The 19,771-nt window shown below is 39.3% G+C and overlaps 2 protein-coding genes across 2 annotated transcripts; one reads left to right on the top strand and one right to left on the bottom strand.

The window, feature by feature from the left end:
• Window positions 1-2,120: 2,120 nt before the first annotated feature.
• pth3r (parathyroid hormone 3 receptor) lies at window positions 2,121-11,693 on the bottom strand. The gene is made up of 13 exons (XM_006805748.3): window positions 11,387-11,693; window positions 8,109-8,214; window positions 6,625-6,735; window positions 6,327-6,451; window positions 5,669-5,763; window positions 5,412-5,565; window positions 3,591-3,744; window positions 3,457-3,517; window positions 3,305-3,371; window positions 3,118-3,212; window positions 2,875-3,016; window positions 2,724-2,765; window positions 2,121-2,626 (listed from the first exon to the last, which is right to left on the bottom strand). The coding sequence occupies exons 1-13, from the start codon at window positions 11,450-11,452 to the stop codon at window positions 2,198-2,200; spliced, it is 1,647 nt and encodes a 548-aa protein (XP_006805811.2). The 5' UTR covers window positions 11,453-11,693; the 3' UTR covers window positions 2,121-2,197.
• Window positions 11,694-13,017: 1,324 nt separating this feature from the next.
• On the top strand, window positions 13,018-16,253 carry taco1 (translational activator of mitochondrially encoded cytochrome c oxidase I). Its single transcript, XM_006805681.2, has 6 exons — window positions 13,018-13,098; window positions 13,266-13,545; window positions 13,640-13,746; window positions 14,498-14,631; window positions 15,259-15,421; window positions 15,753-16,253. The coding sequence occupies exons 2-6, from the start codon at window positions 13,269-13,271 to the stop codon at window positions 15,960-15,962; spliced, it is 891 nt and encodes a 296-aa protein (XP_006805744.1). The 5' UTR covers window positions 13,018-13,098; window positions 13,266-13,268; the 3' UTR covers window positions 15,963-16,253.
• Window positions 16,254-19,771: the final 3,518 nt, after the last annotated feature.

The raw sequence follows: 19,771 nt of genomic DNA, 5'->3' as shown, positions 1-19,771 counted from the left end.
TCCACATGTCTGACAACACAAAATGTGTGTAAAGTTCATTTAAAATTCATTAGTTATGAATAAAATCATAAGCATAGCCTAAATGAATGACCCAGCATGTATATAATGATTCTAAAAATGTCGTTCTACATCATGAGAAAATTTTCTCTTACTCTGAATATATTTTTGATTATACAACTTGTGCAGAATAAATCTATGTGGCTTTATAACATTTACTGAAGTAAAAAGTCTAAATCTATAAAATTGTATGGCTGAGGAATAAAAAATCTTGGACATGCCACTGACTTGGATTGGGATTATATATATTTATGACACAATAGAGCTTTATAATATTGGAAATAATGTACTTGAAGGCTATGGCAGACTATGTTTCACTGTAAACAATAAGCACATTTCTTATGTCTTAAATAAGTCGGATGTTCTTTTCATGCTATCCACTCCCCCGACCTTTGTGGTTATAGAGTTTGGATGGTATTAAAGTAAACAATGAACACACACAAATCCTTGTAAGATAACACCTCAGTGTCCCAAAATCAGCTTTTCAGCAGAGACTTTATTCTAGTATCCTCCATAATCGCTTTATTATCATATCAGATATTTCAACCACAGCTTGTCTTTTGTCTTCTCTCCCTCCCCTCACCCCCAATTGCTCATGGCAGATAGCTTCCTCTCCCTCAGCATTTTTGTGCTGGAAGTTTCTTCCTGTTAAAAGGGAGCTTTTCCTTCCCTCTGTTGCCAAATGCTTGGTGAAACGGAGTTATCTCATTGTAGGGGGTCTTAACCCTACAATGTAAAGCATCTTGAGGCAACATTTGTGATTTGGCATTATGTCAACGAACTAGACCATGTTTCAATTATTTATTTCTTGAATTCAATTAAATATTTCTTGTTTTTCTCTGTGTTTAGTCATTTTTTTCTTTATGCAGGTATTCCTTAGCTTCCAGTTGTGTTTCACTGCCACTGCCAGATAATTAAAATGCACAAGTCACTTCCATTACTGCTGTACAGTTTATTTAAAATACTCCCCAAAACATTTCTTAAAATAAAAGTGTTAAATTCACACATCATAAACACAGAACACGATTCTCTTTTAATGGGCATCTAAAATATGTACAGGTATGTTTTTCTGTCTGTTTCTCTGCGAATGCCAGTGGATTGTGGCCTAGAGGTTTGTCACTCCTGCTCCAGGTCTCCAAACGGCTCAGGTGCCTCTGTCTCTGAGTCAAAGCTTGAGGGGAGTGTGTGAAATTCTGGACAGTGTTGTGAAGGCGATCAGGGCAGAGGTTACACGAAAGAAGGAGTTGGAGTTTTGCCTGCATGGGGCGAGAGGTTCACGCATCAGCCTTCAGGGTCCTGTCAGACTGATAAATAGGTCTGCAAACCTGGACAGCAACAAACATGAAAATAAGTCCAGACACGCTGTCTAGGTGCCTTTAAATCTAATCTCATTGTGACATTTGGATTGTAAAAAGCGTTCACACCCTCATTAATGTGTGGCTGATATGTGAAGGTGTACATTTAGGCGGGGAAGGGCTGTAGGAAGTGCAGTTTGAACAAGGAGGTCAGTGTGAAAAATGCAACACAGGAAAGACGAGAAGAGGGAGAAAAAATTCTCCCTATTTATACATCCAGGTCTGTCCTTTGACTTCACTGAATTCTTTAGCTTAGGATTTCTCCGTTCACATCAGCTTGAAAACTCCACAACACATCCACATACAAAAACATCTGTCTTTATGACATGAGAATTTAGATTTAGAGTTCTTAAATTGTGGTCCAGTTACTAATGGTAGCCTATGAAAGGATGCTCGACTGTACCATGACAGCTTATGTCATACTATGATGTTGCAACCCTGAAATCGAGACCAGTATTGTATCATTATCATTATTTTTATCACACAACCATGACACTTACCACTATAAATATAACAAGCAAACTCTGATTAGCCATATTACAAGCCAGAATTGGATTGGATGCATGCATTTCTTTTCTATGTGGCTCTGAGCCATTAAAAACCTCCCAGCCTTAGTCCCCAGATTTGTTTTTCTATAGTAACTCAAGTCTTTCAGCACCCTTTCACCAAATTAAGAGCATCCCCTATTTCTCAAAATCCTCATCTAAACACACATAACAAAACATAAAGCAGTACTCTTAATGAGAAAACATGTAGCTTGCCGTGATATTTCAAAGTAGCCTCAATCACAAGATGGTCTCCAGCTCTTTGGGAGATAAGGAGCTGATTAGATCTTTGGCTTCTCTGGCAAAACCTCCTGACTCAGCACCTTCTGGTTTCCACACACCCAGCTCCTGCTGGGGGCCTGAGGCCTCGCTGTCAGTCGAAGTGTAAATACGTAGGTTGGTATGATGGTGGGGGGGAGTCGTGGAAACTTGACGTGGCAGTGGGGGTCTGACCCCAGAACCAGAGGCTCCACCTGAGCCAACCACACCTCCAGCAAAGGACAGAGCTCTGGGATTGGCAGCAGACAGGCACACGCTGTGTGTGGTGGTATGTGACATCATGCCGCCGTAGTAACAGCTGCCTCCGCCGCTGCTGGTGATCCTCGCTTTCTGCTTGAGGTCTAGCACCAGGCTACGTCTTAACCAAGCCTTCTTTACCTCAGCTTGCACCTGGGAACAAGATTTATTTAATTTTAGTTCCTTTATTTTGTTTACCAGATAAAAAAATATATAAATATGAGTCGATTCTGTATTGTAGCTTTATTACCTCACCATTGCAGAAACAGTAGATAAATGCCACAAAAAAACCCTGCAAAGATATGAGATTTTATTCAAAAGAATCAGCTTTCATTATCATTGCAGTTGAGCTTACAGCATATAATTGCATGCAGTGCTTGTTTTTATAAATGTGTCCTGACCTGGGAAGAGTTGAAGAACATCTCGTAATGCATCTGCACCTGCCACAGCAGCCCAGTGACCTCAGTGTAGGGAAGAGCCATGAACACCATGTAGTGAACTCCAAACAAAGGCATGAGGACTAATGTGGACTTGAGAAGCTTCCTGCAGAACAAAGAGTTTATTTCACTGATGTTTCTTGTCAAACAGATGGCAGCTTAAAGTCCAGAGATTAAAAACATCCACTATTTTCCTTGGAGGCTTACCTGTACTGCTGTCGGGGGTCCAGTTTGCCTGTGTTGGTTTCCCACAGTTTAGAGGCCAGTACACGAATGATGTTAATGAACAAGAGAAAATTCACCTGCAGGGAAAGAAACCGAAATCCAGATTTAAAATAATATACTCAGAATATCAGTCTTTAATGCTCTTCTGATTTAAATCCCCTTTTCTTACAACAATCGCAGCCAGAATGGGGACTTGATAGATCCATTTCAAGTTTCCAGCACTGAGATCCCAGCATCTGGAAAAAGCAATGAATCTATTACAGGGAGCATTTGTTGTTGGAGTGTAACGTAAACATAAGATAAATGGATCACATGACTCACTGAGTGTCTGCCAGTGAAGCTCGTGCGCTGACCCAAATGGACACAAACACAGCTGGAACACCTATGACGAGCACATGGGACTATTAGAAAAACTGGCATTAGTCCAAAGTGTCACCTGCCCCAGTGTCACTTACCCCAGCCAGTGATGGTGAGGGCCCACAGGTAGTTCTTGTCAGACAGGAAGGCCATGAAGATGAGACTATGGAGGTACAACCCCTCCACCAGGATCCAGTAATGATTTGTTGCCAGGAAGTACAGGAAGAGAGTAACAGCTGCTTTACAGCCAGCCTAACGACAAAAACAGAAAATATGAGTAAAACTTGTGATAATACATTCACTGATCACTTTGTTAGGAATACCTGTTCACCTGCTTGTTAATGCAAAAATCTAATCAGACAATCTCACGAGAGAACTCAGTGCACTATGTAGACATGGTCAAGGCGACCTGCTGAAGTTCAAATTGAGCAGCTGAATGTGGCATGGTCGTTGGTCCCGGACAGGGTTGTTTGAGTTTTTCAGAAACTGCTGATCTACTGGGAATTTCCCACACTACCATCTCTGAATTTCTACTGAGGGTCAGTTCTCTGGGAACTAAAGTATGCAGAAGAGCATCTCTTAAGGCACGTGTTGAACCTTGGGCTACGGCACCAGAAAAGATCACCGCACTTCTGTCAGCTAAGAACATGAAACTGAGGCTGAAACGTTGTGTGGTCTGATTAGTCTCGGTTTCTGCTGCTACAAAAGTAGGGCAGGTGATGGTAAGGTCAGAATTTGGCACAAATCACCAGATCTCAGTCCATTACAGCAGGTGTGGGCGGTAGATTCCTGTTGTGGATGAAGAAATGAGAAATGTGCTGTAACTGTCATGTAATGAGTGTGTGGCGAACAGGGAGTGGACCCAGATGCAGGACTGATCAGATGGATTTAAACTCAAAATGTCAACTTTATTAAGGTGGAGGAAACAAAAGATAAACAATGACTAGGCAGAGTAGAAACTGATAAAAGTGACTGATTGAGATCACACATAAAGTGAAGGAGAACGTGATGAAGAACAGAAGAAGATGCAGACAAAAAATACACAGGAGTGTGATTAAGGGATGTGGAGACGCATGGGAACAGAATCATAACTAACAAGACAAGGAAGTCATAACTCAACATAACACATATGAGACAGAGGACTATCAAAATAAAACAGGAAGTAACACGCACACACACACACACACACACACACACTGAGACTCAGACTAAGGTATGCGAACTTGACACTGGGACTCGGGATAAACTCAAAAGGAGACATGACAGGCTGGGGAGACAAATGGAGAACACACAGGGACAGGAATACAAAGATATTAAATAGACAAGACAAAAACTGTAGACAGCCATGAAGACAAAACACAGAGAGACTAGACGAACACGGTGACATAACCGGAAAGAAAGAGTAAGAGTAAGAAAACATAGAGATGAGACTAGGACAGACTGAACACGAAAGAGGCATTCACATGATAAAAACAAGAAACTGGAAGTATAAATACTAAAAACTCAGAGGCACTAGGAAAACTGAACTCAAAAGTAACTAATGCAGAAAACTAATGAAAATCTCTTCGTTCCAAAAGAAAGAATCCCAAGACCAAAACAAACTCAAAACACTCTGTCAGAGACCCAGCATCCTTAGGCAAGATACTAAGCCCACGGTGCTCTCTGATGCATCCATCGGAGTATGAATGTTAGATAGAAAGCACTTAAGTGTAGAAAAAAAGTTCTTATATGAATGAGGTGTTTTGAGTGCTTATGTGCAAATATGGTTTGCTTAGCTTTGCAAACAGGCCATGCCATTATGAACTACCGCTACTGTGCTGACTGCCATACAGCCGATAGTCTTGATCACAATGAAGTATTTAAAAAACGAACAAAATGGAATAACTGGTGATAAGAAATAATGCGACGTTACAATTTACCATATGGGGCTTCTGTCCTGTAAAGTTGGGCTCAGCTTCACTGCCATCAGATATGGAGTAAAGCACAGCGTCCTTCACAAAGATGCTGACCGCTCGACAGATGAAGGAGGCGAAGAGGTGAACGTGGATGTAATTGCGTGTGCAGTGGAGACGCCTGAAAGAGAGGAAGGCGTCTTTGGATGCAACAGACTGAAGTCCGGAGATGCTGTTCGGTTACAGGTTTATGGATCAAAGCTCTTAAGCTGTTTTCTTCTTACTTGAAGTAGCAGAGAATGAAGACTGCCACCAGCAGGGATGCGAGAGAAATGGAGTAGCCGATGGTGTACATGAGATGGAGTCGCTCAAACACCTTCTGAAACACAGCAAAGCATCTTTTCATATCTGGAAACAGAAGTGACTGAACAGATTTGAACACATTGGTAATTTTATATCTTCAGCACAATTAGCACACTGGAAGGAAAAAGGTCTTTTGAAGACAGGCCTAGAGTATTTTGTAAGAATATGGCCGGCTTACACATATTCTGTCATGTAAAGATGCAAATGCACACTTACACATTACCACAAGAATCTTTAGTGAACCATCAAAGCTATAAACATAGAGATTTGACACAAAGACTAGCATAGGGGGAGTGTAGCTATCTCTTATAGAGAAAATTTCAAATCTAAAAATACTAGCAAAAAGTTGATGTAAAAAAGATACGATGTATTGTAACATAAAACCTTGTAAAGGATCATTTGTAACCAGGGCGTAATAAAGTTGCAATACTGAAAGAGCTAAAAAAAAAGAAAAAAAAAAGAGAAAAGAATATGGCCGTTGTTGTACTGTCTTCTAAAGAAGTTCTGTCTCTTTTCTGCTGTTAGATAAACACGCACAAACAGATTAATTCAACCCAGCACTGGATCAAATGCACACACCTCCTCGTGGCTTCTGTGATTGAAGGTCAGGTATCTGGTGCACTCGCTGTAGTTTGCCCAAGTGCGGTTGATGCTTGCCACCTGCTCCCAGTTGCCTGACACATCACACTGACGGTAGGCTCGCCCTGTCCATGGGAGGGCAGGACATAATGATTCATTTTTTGAATAAGGAAATCTTTGATTTTATACTTTTCAGTTGCATTTTTCTCAAAACTACTGCTTCCTGGTTATTGAGGTTGAAGGATGCTTTTTATATTGTGTAGATGATCAGATGCTGGGATCTCTGGAGCTCTGCTACCTCTGTGGTTGAAGTCATAGATGTACTCCGGGCACTGAACTGCGACCAGCTGACCTGCTGTGCTCTGTGGCCAGCAGATGATCCCATCCCACTCTGGGGTGCAGTCGCCATCTTCAACAATGGTGTGAAAAAAGTGTTAGCAAGCTGATAGATCTGTGTATAGTTCAGGCATTGTGCCACCTAACGCTGTACTTTTATTCGTAGACTGCTCTTGAGTAGCTTTGCATGATTCAAAACTTAAAATAATCCTCAGTGATCTAAACTTCAGTTCATGTTTTATCTGAAACAGGCCCCCCCTTGACTCACAAGGATAACGTACACATAAGCTGCCCTCATTATCTAAAACCTCTCCTTTAATATCAGAGGTGAAAATCACAGAACAACCCACAACATGAGTGTATTGCAATTTGTATCTTTTTGCAATATACTGCAATATATTATATTCCAATTCATCACCTTTTTTTTTTAAATTGTGAATTATTTCCTCAAAGTTAGTCACCTCAAGGTGTTTTATATTGTAAGGTAAAGCCCCCCCAAACAAACAGAGAAAACCCCAACAATCACATGACTTCTACAAGCAAGCACTTGGCGACAGTGGGAAGGAAAGCTCCCTTTTATGTGAAACAATTCAATACAGTTCTGCAGTATTGCCACACAACAGATTACAATACTATGCTGTGCCGGTTTTTCACCTCACCCCTATTTAATACCACTGTAAGGGTATATATGTGATACACAGTTAAGGGGAGTATAACTGGTGCATTTGAAATAAACATAAACAGAAAAAATACATATAAACATAAAAGTATACCCATATGCCTATTAATCTTTTTTACATGACCATAATGTTACATCATTAAGTTACCGAAATACTAAATAGGATTTTAATGCTGCTACCAGACAAAGTTTAGCTAATTTAAACTTCTTTAAATCACATTTGGCTGGTTTTACCTGCAATAATACATCATATAAGACCATTATTGTCTTTTTATGGCAATTTTAGCACTCCATATATAGATTTCCTTCAATATTGGAGGTAAAATTGTAAATGAGCTGATGCATAAACATACTTGCTTCCAATGCTTCCTCAAGATTGGTAAATCAATACAAAATGTAACACGATTTGTAATATTTAATAATACCGCATTGAATCAGCTTATCAAACATCAGCTTCTCCATCGCATTTCCAAATTAAAAATGCCTCGCTGTGTAATAAAAGAGATATTGGAAAGCAGGATATTGGACTGGGTGTTGCATCTGATCCTAAATAAACAAGTGATGCAATAAATAGTTGATCTAATTGTGTGTTTGGACGTGCACTCACTGACCGCCTGTTAACAAAAGGCTCTTATTATACTTCCAGTGTTGACTGCTTTTTATATCTAACTGTAGGCTCACAAAGTCATAGAAAGTATTCAAAACCGGGGGGAAAGCAGTTCCATAAAGAGGCACTCTGTATAGTGTTTAAAAAGAAGTCCCCAAACCTTTAATGAGGGGCATTTGTGCCTTGATGCTCCTTTCACATCTGGCATGAGCACCAATCAGAAGGTAGATCTGCTCATCCCGTGTGATGACATCATCAGAGTCAATCTGTAAAAAAAAGGAACAAAAAAGCATCAGATGAATTATGAAGACACGCCCACCAAGTTGTCAGTAATACTACGTATAGATACATTATTGCATATACGTCATTTCAATGGTAAACAATAGAAAACAAGATTAATACATAATGATCAGCATAAATCATGTCATTTATTTATACTGAAGGGCCATATAAGCCATCTATGCATCGTTTTGAGATGATCCTCATGAAACTCCCTCTGAAGTGATTCATCAACCACAACCTCTCCCAAAGATCTGATGTGCTGCCTCCAGGTGTTGTGAAATAGTTGTGTGAGAGTGCGGTATGTGATGATGGCCCGCCAGGCCCTTTAATCACAGCAGCTGGGCTGCCGCTGGCCACACAGGGATCTCATCCTCGGGGGCCATGCTGGTGTGAGCCGGTCAGCACAAGCAGCTTTGTGTTCCCGGGTGCATTTCACGACTGAGCATCAAAACTAGCAGAGCATGAGAACGGTTTGGCAGAGGGGAGCAGACGGAAGATTTGCAAAGGAAGAGAAACAAACAAAGCAAACTGCCACCTCTTCAAATTTACGAAAAGTCCTTTTTTCTCCCTTAAAATTCAGTTTTTTAAATTGATGCTTTAAGGGCCTTGTAGTGAATCAAATGGCCTGGAAGTCATATAGACGGACAGACTGTATTAATCCCATAGTTACAGCAGCACAGGGGTCAGCAAGAAGTACAAAATAATAAAATAAAACATTGAAAAACAAAAGAAATAAGAAAAGAAATCTAGTATAGAAATTAAAAAACAAAAAACAAAAACACCATACAAGTAATTTCTACTGTCATTCAGTGGACTTTGGCTTGAATAAAAGAGGTGAGTACTGATTCTCACATGCTAAAGAAAATGATTTAGTTGATTTATAAATTACCATGTAGGTAAATGAATACAACATTACAGTGAAATAAACTGCAGCTGGCTAAATGTTTGTTTCTAGTAACGCTGGACGCTGAGCAGCGATCATTCGCTGTAGAGGTTTGATTAATGTTTACTGTCAAGCAACCCTTTGAGTAAATATAGAAAATCAGAGGTTTATTTATTCAGATAAATAATCATTTAAACATTGTGCTTATGTAACAAGATTAATTACTTAAAGTTACCATTTTGGGCATAAATATTTTTTGAGTGTATAAAGATGCAAAACATATGTCTGCTTTATAATAAAGGTGAGAAATCCTGTTATCAACATTGCTAATAGATAATAATTGGTAAACAGAAGTAATACTAATGGTAAATAATTAAAATCTTTAACAACGTGTCACTCTGAGGATTTGGTACTTTAACTTGTTTTTTTATTTTATTTCAGTGATTTTAGGAAATGATAGATCTGAAAAAAAGAAAAATAGATTTATAAAACTTTATTAGATGTTACTTTTGCTACATAATGACTAAGCAGAACAATGTAAAGTGGAGGAAAAATGGTCTATCATATCATGTAAGGACCAACTTTGAAACACCGACTATAAAGTTATGAATACCATTGTTGGTAATAGCTGTAGTTGTGCAAATGAATTTCAAAGGTTCAGCTACACAAGTCAATCAACCCTCAGACCTGTAAACGCAACAACATCCGGCTTCTTCTAGAAATATCTTTCCACAATTTCACTGCACTTTCATTTCTTGCCTTTTTGCTCCTGATCGAGTGCACAGGTGAGCCGGTAGCACTGACACGCTGTGAATCGCTCTATTTTCAAGATTATGTTTCATTTTTTGCATTGGAGAACTCAAGACTAGCTGCTTATGTGTCTTCATCAGTGCTTGGTTCTGAACCACATAAATGAAATTAAGAAACAGCAACATTAAGAAGCTAAGGCACCAGGTGGCAACACAGACTATAGGGGGCTTTTAAAATGTGTTAATCTTATAAGCAACACATTTTTAAAACTGGGAATGGGAAGAAACTTGATAAATAAATAATTAAAATGTTTAAAATACACATTATATGTTTAAATATTCATATTCACAGGGAGCCACTGGAGACTGATAAAAGAGCCACGTGTGGCTCTGGGAGCTGTAGGTTTGAGACCCCTGGTTTAGCATATCCAGGCATCCTGTGTAGTTCAAACCCTTCACTGTTGAGTGGATTGGATCTCACAGAGAAGTTATCTGGGCCTCTTAATACAGAAGGGGAGTTTTTTTGTTTTTCTCCCGACACAAACAGTTTTTCAGCCTTAGCCTCCCACCTCCATGATCCTGTTATCCTGTCCGAGATCAACACTCAGGATAGACACGGGGGGGATCCAGAGATGAAGAAGGGCACTTACGGTCACTGTTAGCATGCTTCAGTCAGCGAAAGGTTAAAAGGGTCAAAGCTGATTATGGTTTGTGAGGTAAAGCAGACCACAGGTGACTTCTGATAAAGGAGAGGGGTGGTTCTTGTGCTGCTGTGATGTAAAGTTTTTTTTCTCAGCCTCGAGAAGAACTATATTAATATATCCACTTTTTATATGAAAAGAAGCATTTTTCTACTCAATGAAATTTCTTATGAGCTTTTCTATAATTTGTCTCAGTTGTCTCATGGTTTGATGCGAGATTCACTCAAAATAGAGGAATGGAGGTGGGTTAGGATACTTTTTATTTTCCTCAGCAGGACTGCTGGAAAACTTATTCCTTATCACCTCATCAGTTAACTAAGAAGACACTGCCATCTCAGTCTTGCTGCTGAATGTCTGGCATGTTTCCTGAAGCATTAGATAAATCTAATTCAAAGCATCAAAGCGGGTCACAGATACATGAAATTTTCTATCTTTGGCCCAAACTGCAGCAGTGTGGATGTGTCATGTCTGACTCAGGGTCATAATAAAGTGTAAGATATGCTGCTGCTGTGTGAAAAGTTTAAATTTAGGACACAAGACACAAGTGAGACTAAGAATTTATCTACTGCTACAATCCGTTTAAGATCATTATTAGCCCTTTTAAGTAAAGTCTGCTTTGAAAAAGCTTACATTAGTAGAAATCATCAAGAAAATTCAATATCCGGGTTTAAATTGCACTTATTTGACCTCATTTATGTTAACAGTAAAGCAGCAGAGAAATAGCAGCAAACCAGGAGTAAAATATTTTCCCCTAACAAACCCCATCAGTGAATAACTGTTCAATAATTAAATAATTTAAATATTATGAATGTAGTCAACTTACCAGCGCTGAGGCTGTTATTACACCGTGGAAAAAGTAAAAAACAATAATTCCTTGTGCAGACAACATGACGTCTCTCCAGCTGAAACAGAACAGCACACCTTTCACTCTCAGATCATTTTATCCTCTTCAGGTTGTGCTGAAGGAACTTGTCCTAAAGTTAATGTTCTTCTCTTGTGTCCCATCTGTGCTCCTTTATTAGTCAACAGAAACTGTGTTTTGGAGTCTCTTGAGGTCCAGAGTTTTCTGCATGAAGCTCAGCTGACATTACTAATGAGTTTTGAGGGGCTGTCTGTGGTTGGATGATCTCTCTTTGGGGAAGAGAGGAGCACTGAGGAGGAAACCTCCTCCTTCACGGCTCTTAGGACTGTTGGGATGAGATGGGTTGGCCTTGATATGCTGTGGCTTCCATTCACTTAACTCTTTGCTCTCCTCTGCTGTCATTATCTCTCTGTGCTTCACATTTGGCTTGTTTGTCTGCCTTAACCTTTTCTATTCCCACTAATAGGACTCTTAGTTTTTACTAGTAACATAATTTAATACTTGGTTTACAGCATGAGTATCCCGCACTGGGAGACTTTAGAGAGCAGTGATACAAACCAGACTCATAGAACTACTTACCACACCAGTTAAAGTAATATATATTACATAATATATATTCTGATATGCATGAATGACAAATGCACAAATTATATGACAAACATTGTTTTGACAGGCATTTTTGAAGAACTTATATTTGCATGCATGGTGATAGCCTGCTGTACTCAGTGGTCCTCAGCCACAATCAGAAAAACCAGAGACAGAGATTGCCATGGTTTTACTCTATTGTATGTTGTCCTGGTCCCATGCATTTAAAAAGCAATAAAGCAACAGATAAATAAATAAATAGGATGATGATGTCAGATGTTCACTTTGTGATGTCAGACTTTATCATATGTGCTGCACTTGAGTTGTTTATGTGATGAGAAGCTCGCCCACATTTTCCAGTTGTCTGAACTAGTGAATGATGAAGTTTGTTCAGTTTATTTCTTATTTTTATTTCTTATTTATTCTCATCCCAAACCAGTCGCTGCAGGTGCCTGCTCCTCCCTGAGCCTAGTTCTACCAGAGGTTTCTTCCTGTTGCCAACTTCTTGCTTAAAGTGCGTCATGTTATTCTAGGATCTTAACTCCACAATATAAAGTACTTTGAGACAACATTTGTGATTGGGATTATATAAATAAAACTGAATGGAAATGAATATTTCCTGTGTTTGTTGTGTGTGTTTTGTAATCCTTTCTTTTTGTTTTCCTGACTATTGTTGATTGTTCAGGTTTTCTTTGTATTATTGTAGGACCTTTACCTTAAAACATAAAGCGCCTTGAGACGACTGTTGTTGTCATTTGGCGCTTAATAAATAAAAATCTTTTTTTTAATTCATTTTCAATTCAATTCATTTTCAACTACTAAAGACAAAATTGGTAAGTGGGAATGTAGTTATTAATTCATTAAATGGTCTATTCACATTTCCGTAACTTCTGTGGTCAGTTATTTAAAAATATATGTATAGTAATGCACACTATTACGAATTTACTGTATCACAAATGTCATGATTTAAAATACATTTTATACAGCCTTTATTTTGACAGGTCCGATTCCGACGTCATCTCAACCCGGAAGTACCGGTCTGACAACAAGGGCAGAAGCAGCTGCGCGCTCTCCTGACTTGTCAGCTCGTAAGTTGGAAAACTTCAGACAGTTTTTATTATTTACTGTGGTTACAGCACAGTTTGAAGCTCTCTCCCTCAGACGGAGACTTTCAGTTCACTCATTAAACGTAGTCTTTGCTCCACATGTGCAGCAGGAGCATTCATCGTAGTTGTGTGTCTGTGTGTGTGTGAAGGGCATGGCGGCTCCGGTGCTGCTGCTGTTGAGGGCTCTCCGCCCCCCTGTGTCCGCGGCTTCCAGCAGGTTCCCGTCTCTGGAGCCAGTTCTCCCGCCGTCTTCATGTGTGGTGTCCTCAGGGTGGAGGACTCCTCCTGCCCGGACACTGCAGCTGTGCCCCGCTTTGTGTGCCGGACATAACAAGTGGTCAAAGGTGAAGCACGTCAAGGGACCAAAAGATGAGGCGAGGGGGAGAATGTTTATGAAGTTTGGTATGATGATAAGAATAGCTGTCAAAGGTACGTGAGAAGGGTTTTTGTTTTGTTTAATTGGAGCTTCACTGCTTTACGGTTTCTGATTGGATAAAATTTCACTTCTGGTTATCATCCTCAGAAGGTGGATCTAACCCAGAGCTGAATCTAAATTTGGCCCACATACTGGAGCAGTGCAGGAGCAAGAACATGCCCAAAGCATCCATAGATGCTGCAATCAAGAGTGCGGTAGGTTGATAACCTTACTGGCACAGAGATACAGAAAACATCTGTGGTGCCACTTCAAACAGATCCTCCCCAGTGTGAGCACAGAGCATGTTTGCAGGTTACCTGCATCCAATAGTTTTTATGCATTGTTTAGCTGGGTAGCAGTCTTAGGTGAGGGTCATTAAAAATCTATAAATATATCAGTAAAATGTGACACAGTTAAAAACAAGTCAATGGAGAGCACACGGTCCCCGTTTTATCCACTTTAGATTTAATTTTTAAGCATCTATTGCTTGTTTTTAATTGTTTGAATTGTCCTGCCCCCTTATTTATCTAAGCTTTTAACCATCCACACTCCATTACAGCACTAAGGTCTTCTAATCAGATGATTCTGGATGCTCCTATCACAGGGCTAAAAAATAAAGGGCATCTGGCATTTTCAGTTTTAGGCTCTGTCCTGTGGAACCACCTACCCCAGAATATCATTAGAGACCTTTGAGTTCTTACTCAGAACTCACCTGTTTTCCCTGGTTTTTAGTTTGATTCCAGTAACAGTTGTTTTAAATGTGTTGTACTATTAATTCGCAGTTTGCCCAGCACAGAAATCTTAAAGCCTGCTGTAAATACAAGAGTCAGTGAAAATCTAATGTGGTGGTGTACAAAGTCAAAAATATCAAAAAATTGTCCAAATACTTAAGAACATAAATGTATGTGTTATTTTTTGTGATACTGTGCTGCAGTCATCTTCTCGTCTTGTGTCCTGTCTCTGCAGGAAAAGGCCAAACCAGCATCTCAGCACATGTTTGAGGCTCGGGGACCCGGCGGGTGTCTGCTGCTTGTCGAAGTCCTAACCGACAACAACTCACGCACCCACCAGGAAATCAAACGCCTGCTTAACAAGAATGGGTCAGGCCCGGCTTCCTGTAGTCTCATCTTTCTGTAACTGTGTCAGGTTTACGAGTGTTTTCACACCATCGCCGATGGTTTTAGTGTTAACCTGCTCGACATGTACTTAAGGTTAACAGATGCATCAATTTTCTCCCACACAAAACAAATCCCAGCTGTATGCAAAATCAGTGTTAACAAATCTTAAGAGATTACCTGAGAATACCTTGATAAAATATTCAAAACATGCCAGAGGAGCAGTGTTTTAATTTTTAAAGATTAGAAAAAAAAAAAAACAAAGAACATGGACAGAGAATATCAGATTGTTATAGCAAATTTCAGGTTTCTACACACACTATACAAAAGACTTGTTGTAAAGTAGCCAGTAGATGTCCCTCTAGTTGCAAGAAACAGCAGTAATGAAAGCTTAATAGTATGTTGTAATGTATGTCTTTATTAAAGATTGTATTGCTGGTATAAGTGATGAAAAACAGCAGGGAGATGTATTTAAGCTTGCTTGTTTACTACTAACATGTTCTTATTGTTTTTATTATTTTATTGAAGAAGTAAACGTATCTATTTGTAAGCCTTCGGAATAAAAATAATAACCTTAGAAGTGAAAAATTGTAATTCTGCTTCCATCCTCAGGGGGATGCTGTCAGACGGAGCCCGGCATAACTTCCAGAGGAGGGGAGTGGTGGTCGTGCCAGGTCAGAACATCACCACGGAGAGAGCACTGGAGCTGGCCATCGAGGCTGGAGCCGAAGACATCCAAGAGACAGAGGATGAGGAGGAGAAGCCCCTGCTGCAGGTCGGACATCAACCTCCAGGAAAATAATTTAAGTTTTGATATGCGCCTTTAAATAACTGATTGGAATGATTTAATTCTTCGAGATACCGACAAACAGATGTTTTTTCAGTTTTCCATACAGTACAGTAGAACACACAACCTTCAGCTCTGTCCTCAGGTTAAATACAGTTCAGTTTGTGCATTCAATACAAAATGAAAAAATAAATACTCAAGGTTTCTGAAATCTAGAAATCTAAAAAAAACTAATAATTACAATATTAAAATAATAGGTACAATTTAATTTAATTTAATTAATTTAATTTAACAGCTTGATCTACCTCTTTGTCTTTAGTTTCTCTGTGATGTGGCTGACCTGAATAAGGTGAGGGCCTCGTTAAAGGAGCTAGGAATGGAGGTTTTATCCGCTGGGCTGGAGTTTGTTCCCCGCACACACGCACCCCTGGATGAGGATCACCTCGATGCTGCTTCAATTCTAATAGAAGGCCTCAATGACTGTCCAGATGTAGTCAGAGTGTGGGACAACATCCAGGCTCACAGCTGAGGACAGTCTCTGGACACTAGGTGGACACCAACTGTGGAATATTGGAGACAAAGGATTTGCCAGCTGACACCTCATGGGTGCCGATACTGCATGTTATCAGTAAGAACAGAGTCTTGAAATTAAAATTGAGAGTCTGAAAGTGTGACTGTATTAGCCTTATGGATGTGGTCTGTATGGGGGGAAGCCATCCTGAAATACACTGTGCTGTAGGAAGTGAACTGCATCTCCATACTGACGAAAGAATTCATCATGTAGGTTTGTAAAAATTATTAAAAGAGGTGTTTTAATGAGTCCTTTTTGATTGAACATGACCTCAAAGTTAACCTTTGAACTCATAGAAGGAACAAGTGTTTGTGGTGCCGTGTACCACATAAAATCGTTTCGAGGTCAGTAAACACAAACAGAATTCATACATAAGGCACACGGGATTATAAGGGGCACTGTCGATTTTCAGGAAAATCAAAGGATTGATTTTAAGTGTGCCGTATTTTCCAAAAAACAGTAATAACGATGGCCCGCTAGCATGCTCTACCAAAAAAAGTGCTTTGTTGTGTATCTGACGGAAGAAAGCCAAACCAGTTCCACACCACTGAAGTTGCAGCATTTTTACAAACCAATTCTGGTTCATCCGTTTCATTTAACGATCCACTTTCGCTCTTCTCATTCTGCGTCCCCGCCATGTGCGTATGTAAACAAAGGCACTGCGCATGCGCGTTTTACCCATATTCTATCGCGATATGTCATTTTCCTATCATTGCCCAACATTACACCGGTATTACCGTAAACGGTATGATATAGCCCAGCCCTACTTCAGCCCTCATCCAGACATGTGAGACAGCTTTGAGTAATGCTTTTGTCTAAAATCTGTTTTCTATAATAGTCACAGTAGAAACATGCACCATAGACATGCTGAAAAAAGTGAAAAAATGCAAACAACAGGACATAACATGTTTTTATCCTCTGGGCCTCCAGGTCAGAAGGTCACACTTTAACTGGCCCACAAAAAAAATCTAATTGATTGGCTTCCTATAGTCCCTGCTTCATCCATAATACCTCGTCATTAAGAAAAATGTGTTTGTAAAGCACCTTTCAAGGACAAAGTCAGAAAGTGCCTGGCAACAAATGAAAAAAATTAAATACAGTATATCAGATACATGAACAACACAAAGTCTTACATATAATTACTCAAATGCCTGTCTGAGTAGGAATGTCTAGCCTTTTTTAAAAGCCTCTTATGAATCAGTAAAACAAAGAGATAAGTGCAACTCACGCCACCCCACCCCAAAGGCCTGGTTTCCACTCATTTTAAAATGAGACACCACCAGCAGTCTGTTCCAAAGTCCTAAGGGTTGAAAGAGTGGGTCAGTAAAAGTTTTAACATGTGTCGGGGTGCATTGCCATTTAAATTTTAAAACTGACTCGAGAGTCAACAGGGAGTCAGTGAAGATATATTAAAGTTAGGGGATATGAGATCTCTTTCTGGAAATATTAAAAGGCACGCAGCTGCATTTAGGACAGATCACAACCAAATCTGCAAAATAACTAGTAACTAAAGACTTAAAATATATTTAGACTCAGCTCAGCTCTAGGTATCACTGCGAAAAACAAAGGCTGTGTTAAACGAACCAGCAGGGCTGGTGATGGTAGCGTCTCTTTCCTTTAAAGTGTTCAAAACAGGCAGTTAGATAAAGAGCGTTCAGCCGTATGATACAGAATTGAAAGAGTATGTTTATTTTTTTTTAAGAGTTAACGTATGAGGATGTAAAAACGCATTATTTCCTTAGCAGGTACTAAAATAACCTCAGATGAACAACAAATATTGATATTACATCATTTGTTAGTTTTTTGTTGCTTTTGTACAAGACCAAAGTGGAACATGTGGGGAAAACCAAACACAGCACAAACACCTCATGCCAACTGTTAAACACGGTGGTGGAGAGGTGGTGATTTGGGCTTGTTTTGTGGCTACAAGTCACTGAGTTGACCATGAACACCTCTGTATACCAAAGAATTCTACAGTCAAATGTAAGGCTATCTACTTGACAGCTAAAGCAGGTCAATGATCCAAAGCACATCAGCAAATCAACAACAGAATGGCTGAAAAATAAAAGAATGAAGGTGCTGCAATGGTCAAAGCCCAGACCTCAGTCTGAGTGAAATGTTGTGGAGGAACTTTAAGAGAGCTGTGCAAAACAAATACTTGCAAAACTCAATGAACTGAAGCAATGTTGTAAAGAAGAGCTGGAGAAAAAATTCTCAAGAATGATGTGAGAGACTGATAAAGTCAAAAAAAGAAAATGAATAGCTAGAATTTCTGCTAAAGTTGGTTCTGCAAGCTATTGTATCTGGGGATGTCTGGTCAGGACCAGATGACATGTTTTTAATTTTGTTGTGAAAGAAGGTGTACTTTCATTTTCACATTTTGAATATGCTGAGTAAAAACCTCATTAATGAGGTTCAATTCATCTGTTTGCATCATAAGGGACCTCAAAGGACAGAAACCCCATCACTGGCCAAAACAGACCCTCATCTGACCAATGAACTTTCCTAATGTACTTTTTTCTTGGCCCTGGGCCATCGGGTCATCGATTAGGTTGACCTCTGAAAACATTTGGCAGTTTTTCAGTTAGGGCATGTAAAGTATAGTCGTGATACGTCGCTTGTCTACTGTTAAATATTTTCCTTTGTCGTCATCAAAAATGTTTTAAAAGAGGAAAATATGATATAACGTTTTTAAGAACCAAATAAAAGAAATACAGATGTTAAAGGTTACAGCTGAAGGACAATGTCATAATGGGTCATTACTCCCTTGTATTAACTGTAGTGTCAACATTTTAATCAATAAACTTGCACTTCAGCAGTTTGCATGGAACATATGGAGTGGACACCATTCCCAACTTTGTTTTGAATTTTTCAACTTGACATTGTGCAGCCTGAACTATACTCAAAATCTAATCTAATTTTAATTTAAACCAAATTAGAAAGCTGAAATGATAATTTGATGTCAACAGGGAGATCTAGTGTAATGGCTCTGAGCCCATTTGTTCTGTTATCAATGCTCGTCATCGATTTTCCGGTCGGTTCTTCTCAGCTATAGCGTGGCATTGATCGGTTTCCAGTGTCGGGGAAAGTTGCACAGTCGCATGCGAGCAGCAGGACAGTCCTCCGCTGCGTGCCAGAGAGAGGCTTCAATACTGACATCTGCAGCCACAACAGAAACACCGAGTACTTTTGTTTTACTCAAATATGAAAGAGGAGACTGAATGTTTTTGAAGACACTTGTCCAAAAAGTGTTTGAAATTATGGATATTTTGGATGCATATATATGGTAAAGGAACATCTTACTTTGAAGTTTCAAATCAGGTATGTCCTGTTCACTTTTAGTGATGTTTGACTGAAGATTTGATCGACTATTGAAAGATTGTTCAGCTATGTAAATCCTGCCTTTGCCATGCAGGGATTAAAGTATTGACTCCTTGCACTATGTGGGGGCATAGTATTTTGGGAGGGGCACAGCTAGACTTGCATTCTGGGAAATCAGAGTACTGAGGAGTTTGTATTAGGAAACAGAGGTGTATCAAGAAGTTTTCAATAAGTGTCTTTATATAAACAAAAGCACAATAAAGTAAATTACATCAGGCTTACAATAATAGTAATCTTAATACACTAACTATTGTAATATTATGAAAAAGTCAAAATTCTTTATAGAAAATGATCAAAAAATATTTTTGAAACCAGCTTGGATGTGATCTCTTTATTCTAAATATAAAGAAGTGTTTCTCTAATCATATACAGGACAGCAAAGCTCA

Source organism: Neolamprologus brichardi, chromosome 8 (assembly GCF_056152115.1).
Source record: "Neolamprologus brichardi isolate AB-2024 chromosome 8, ASM5615211v1, whole genome shotgun sequence".
In the NCBI taxonomy this organism is placed as follows: Eukaryota; Metazoa; Chordata; class Actinopteri; order Cichliformes; family Cichlidae; genus Neolamprologus; species Neolamprologus brichardi.
Note: the sequence above shows the minus strand (reverse complement) of the source record. Positions and strands in the feature narration are given on the sequence as shown.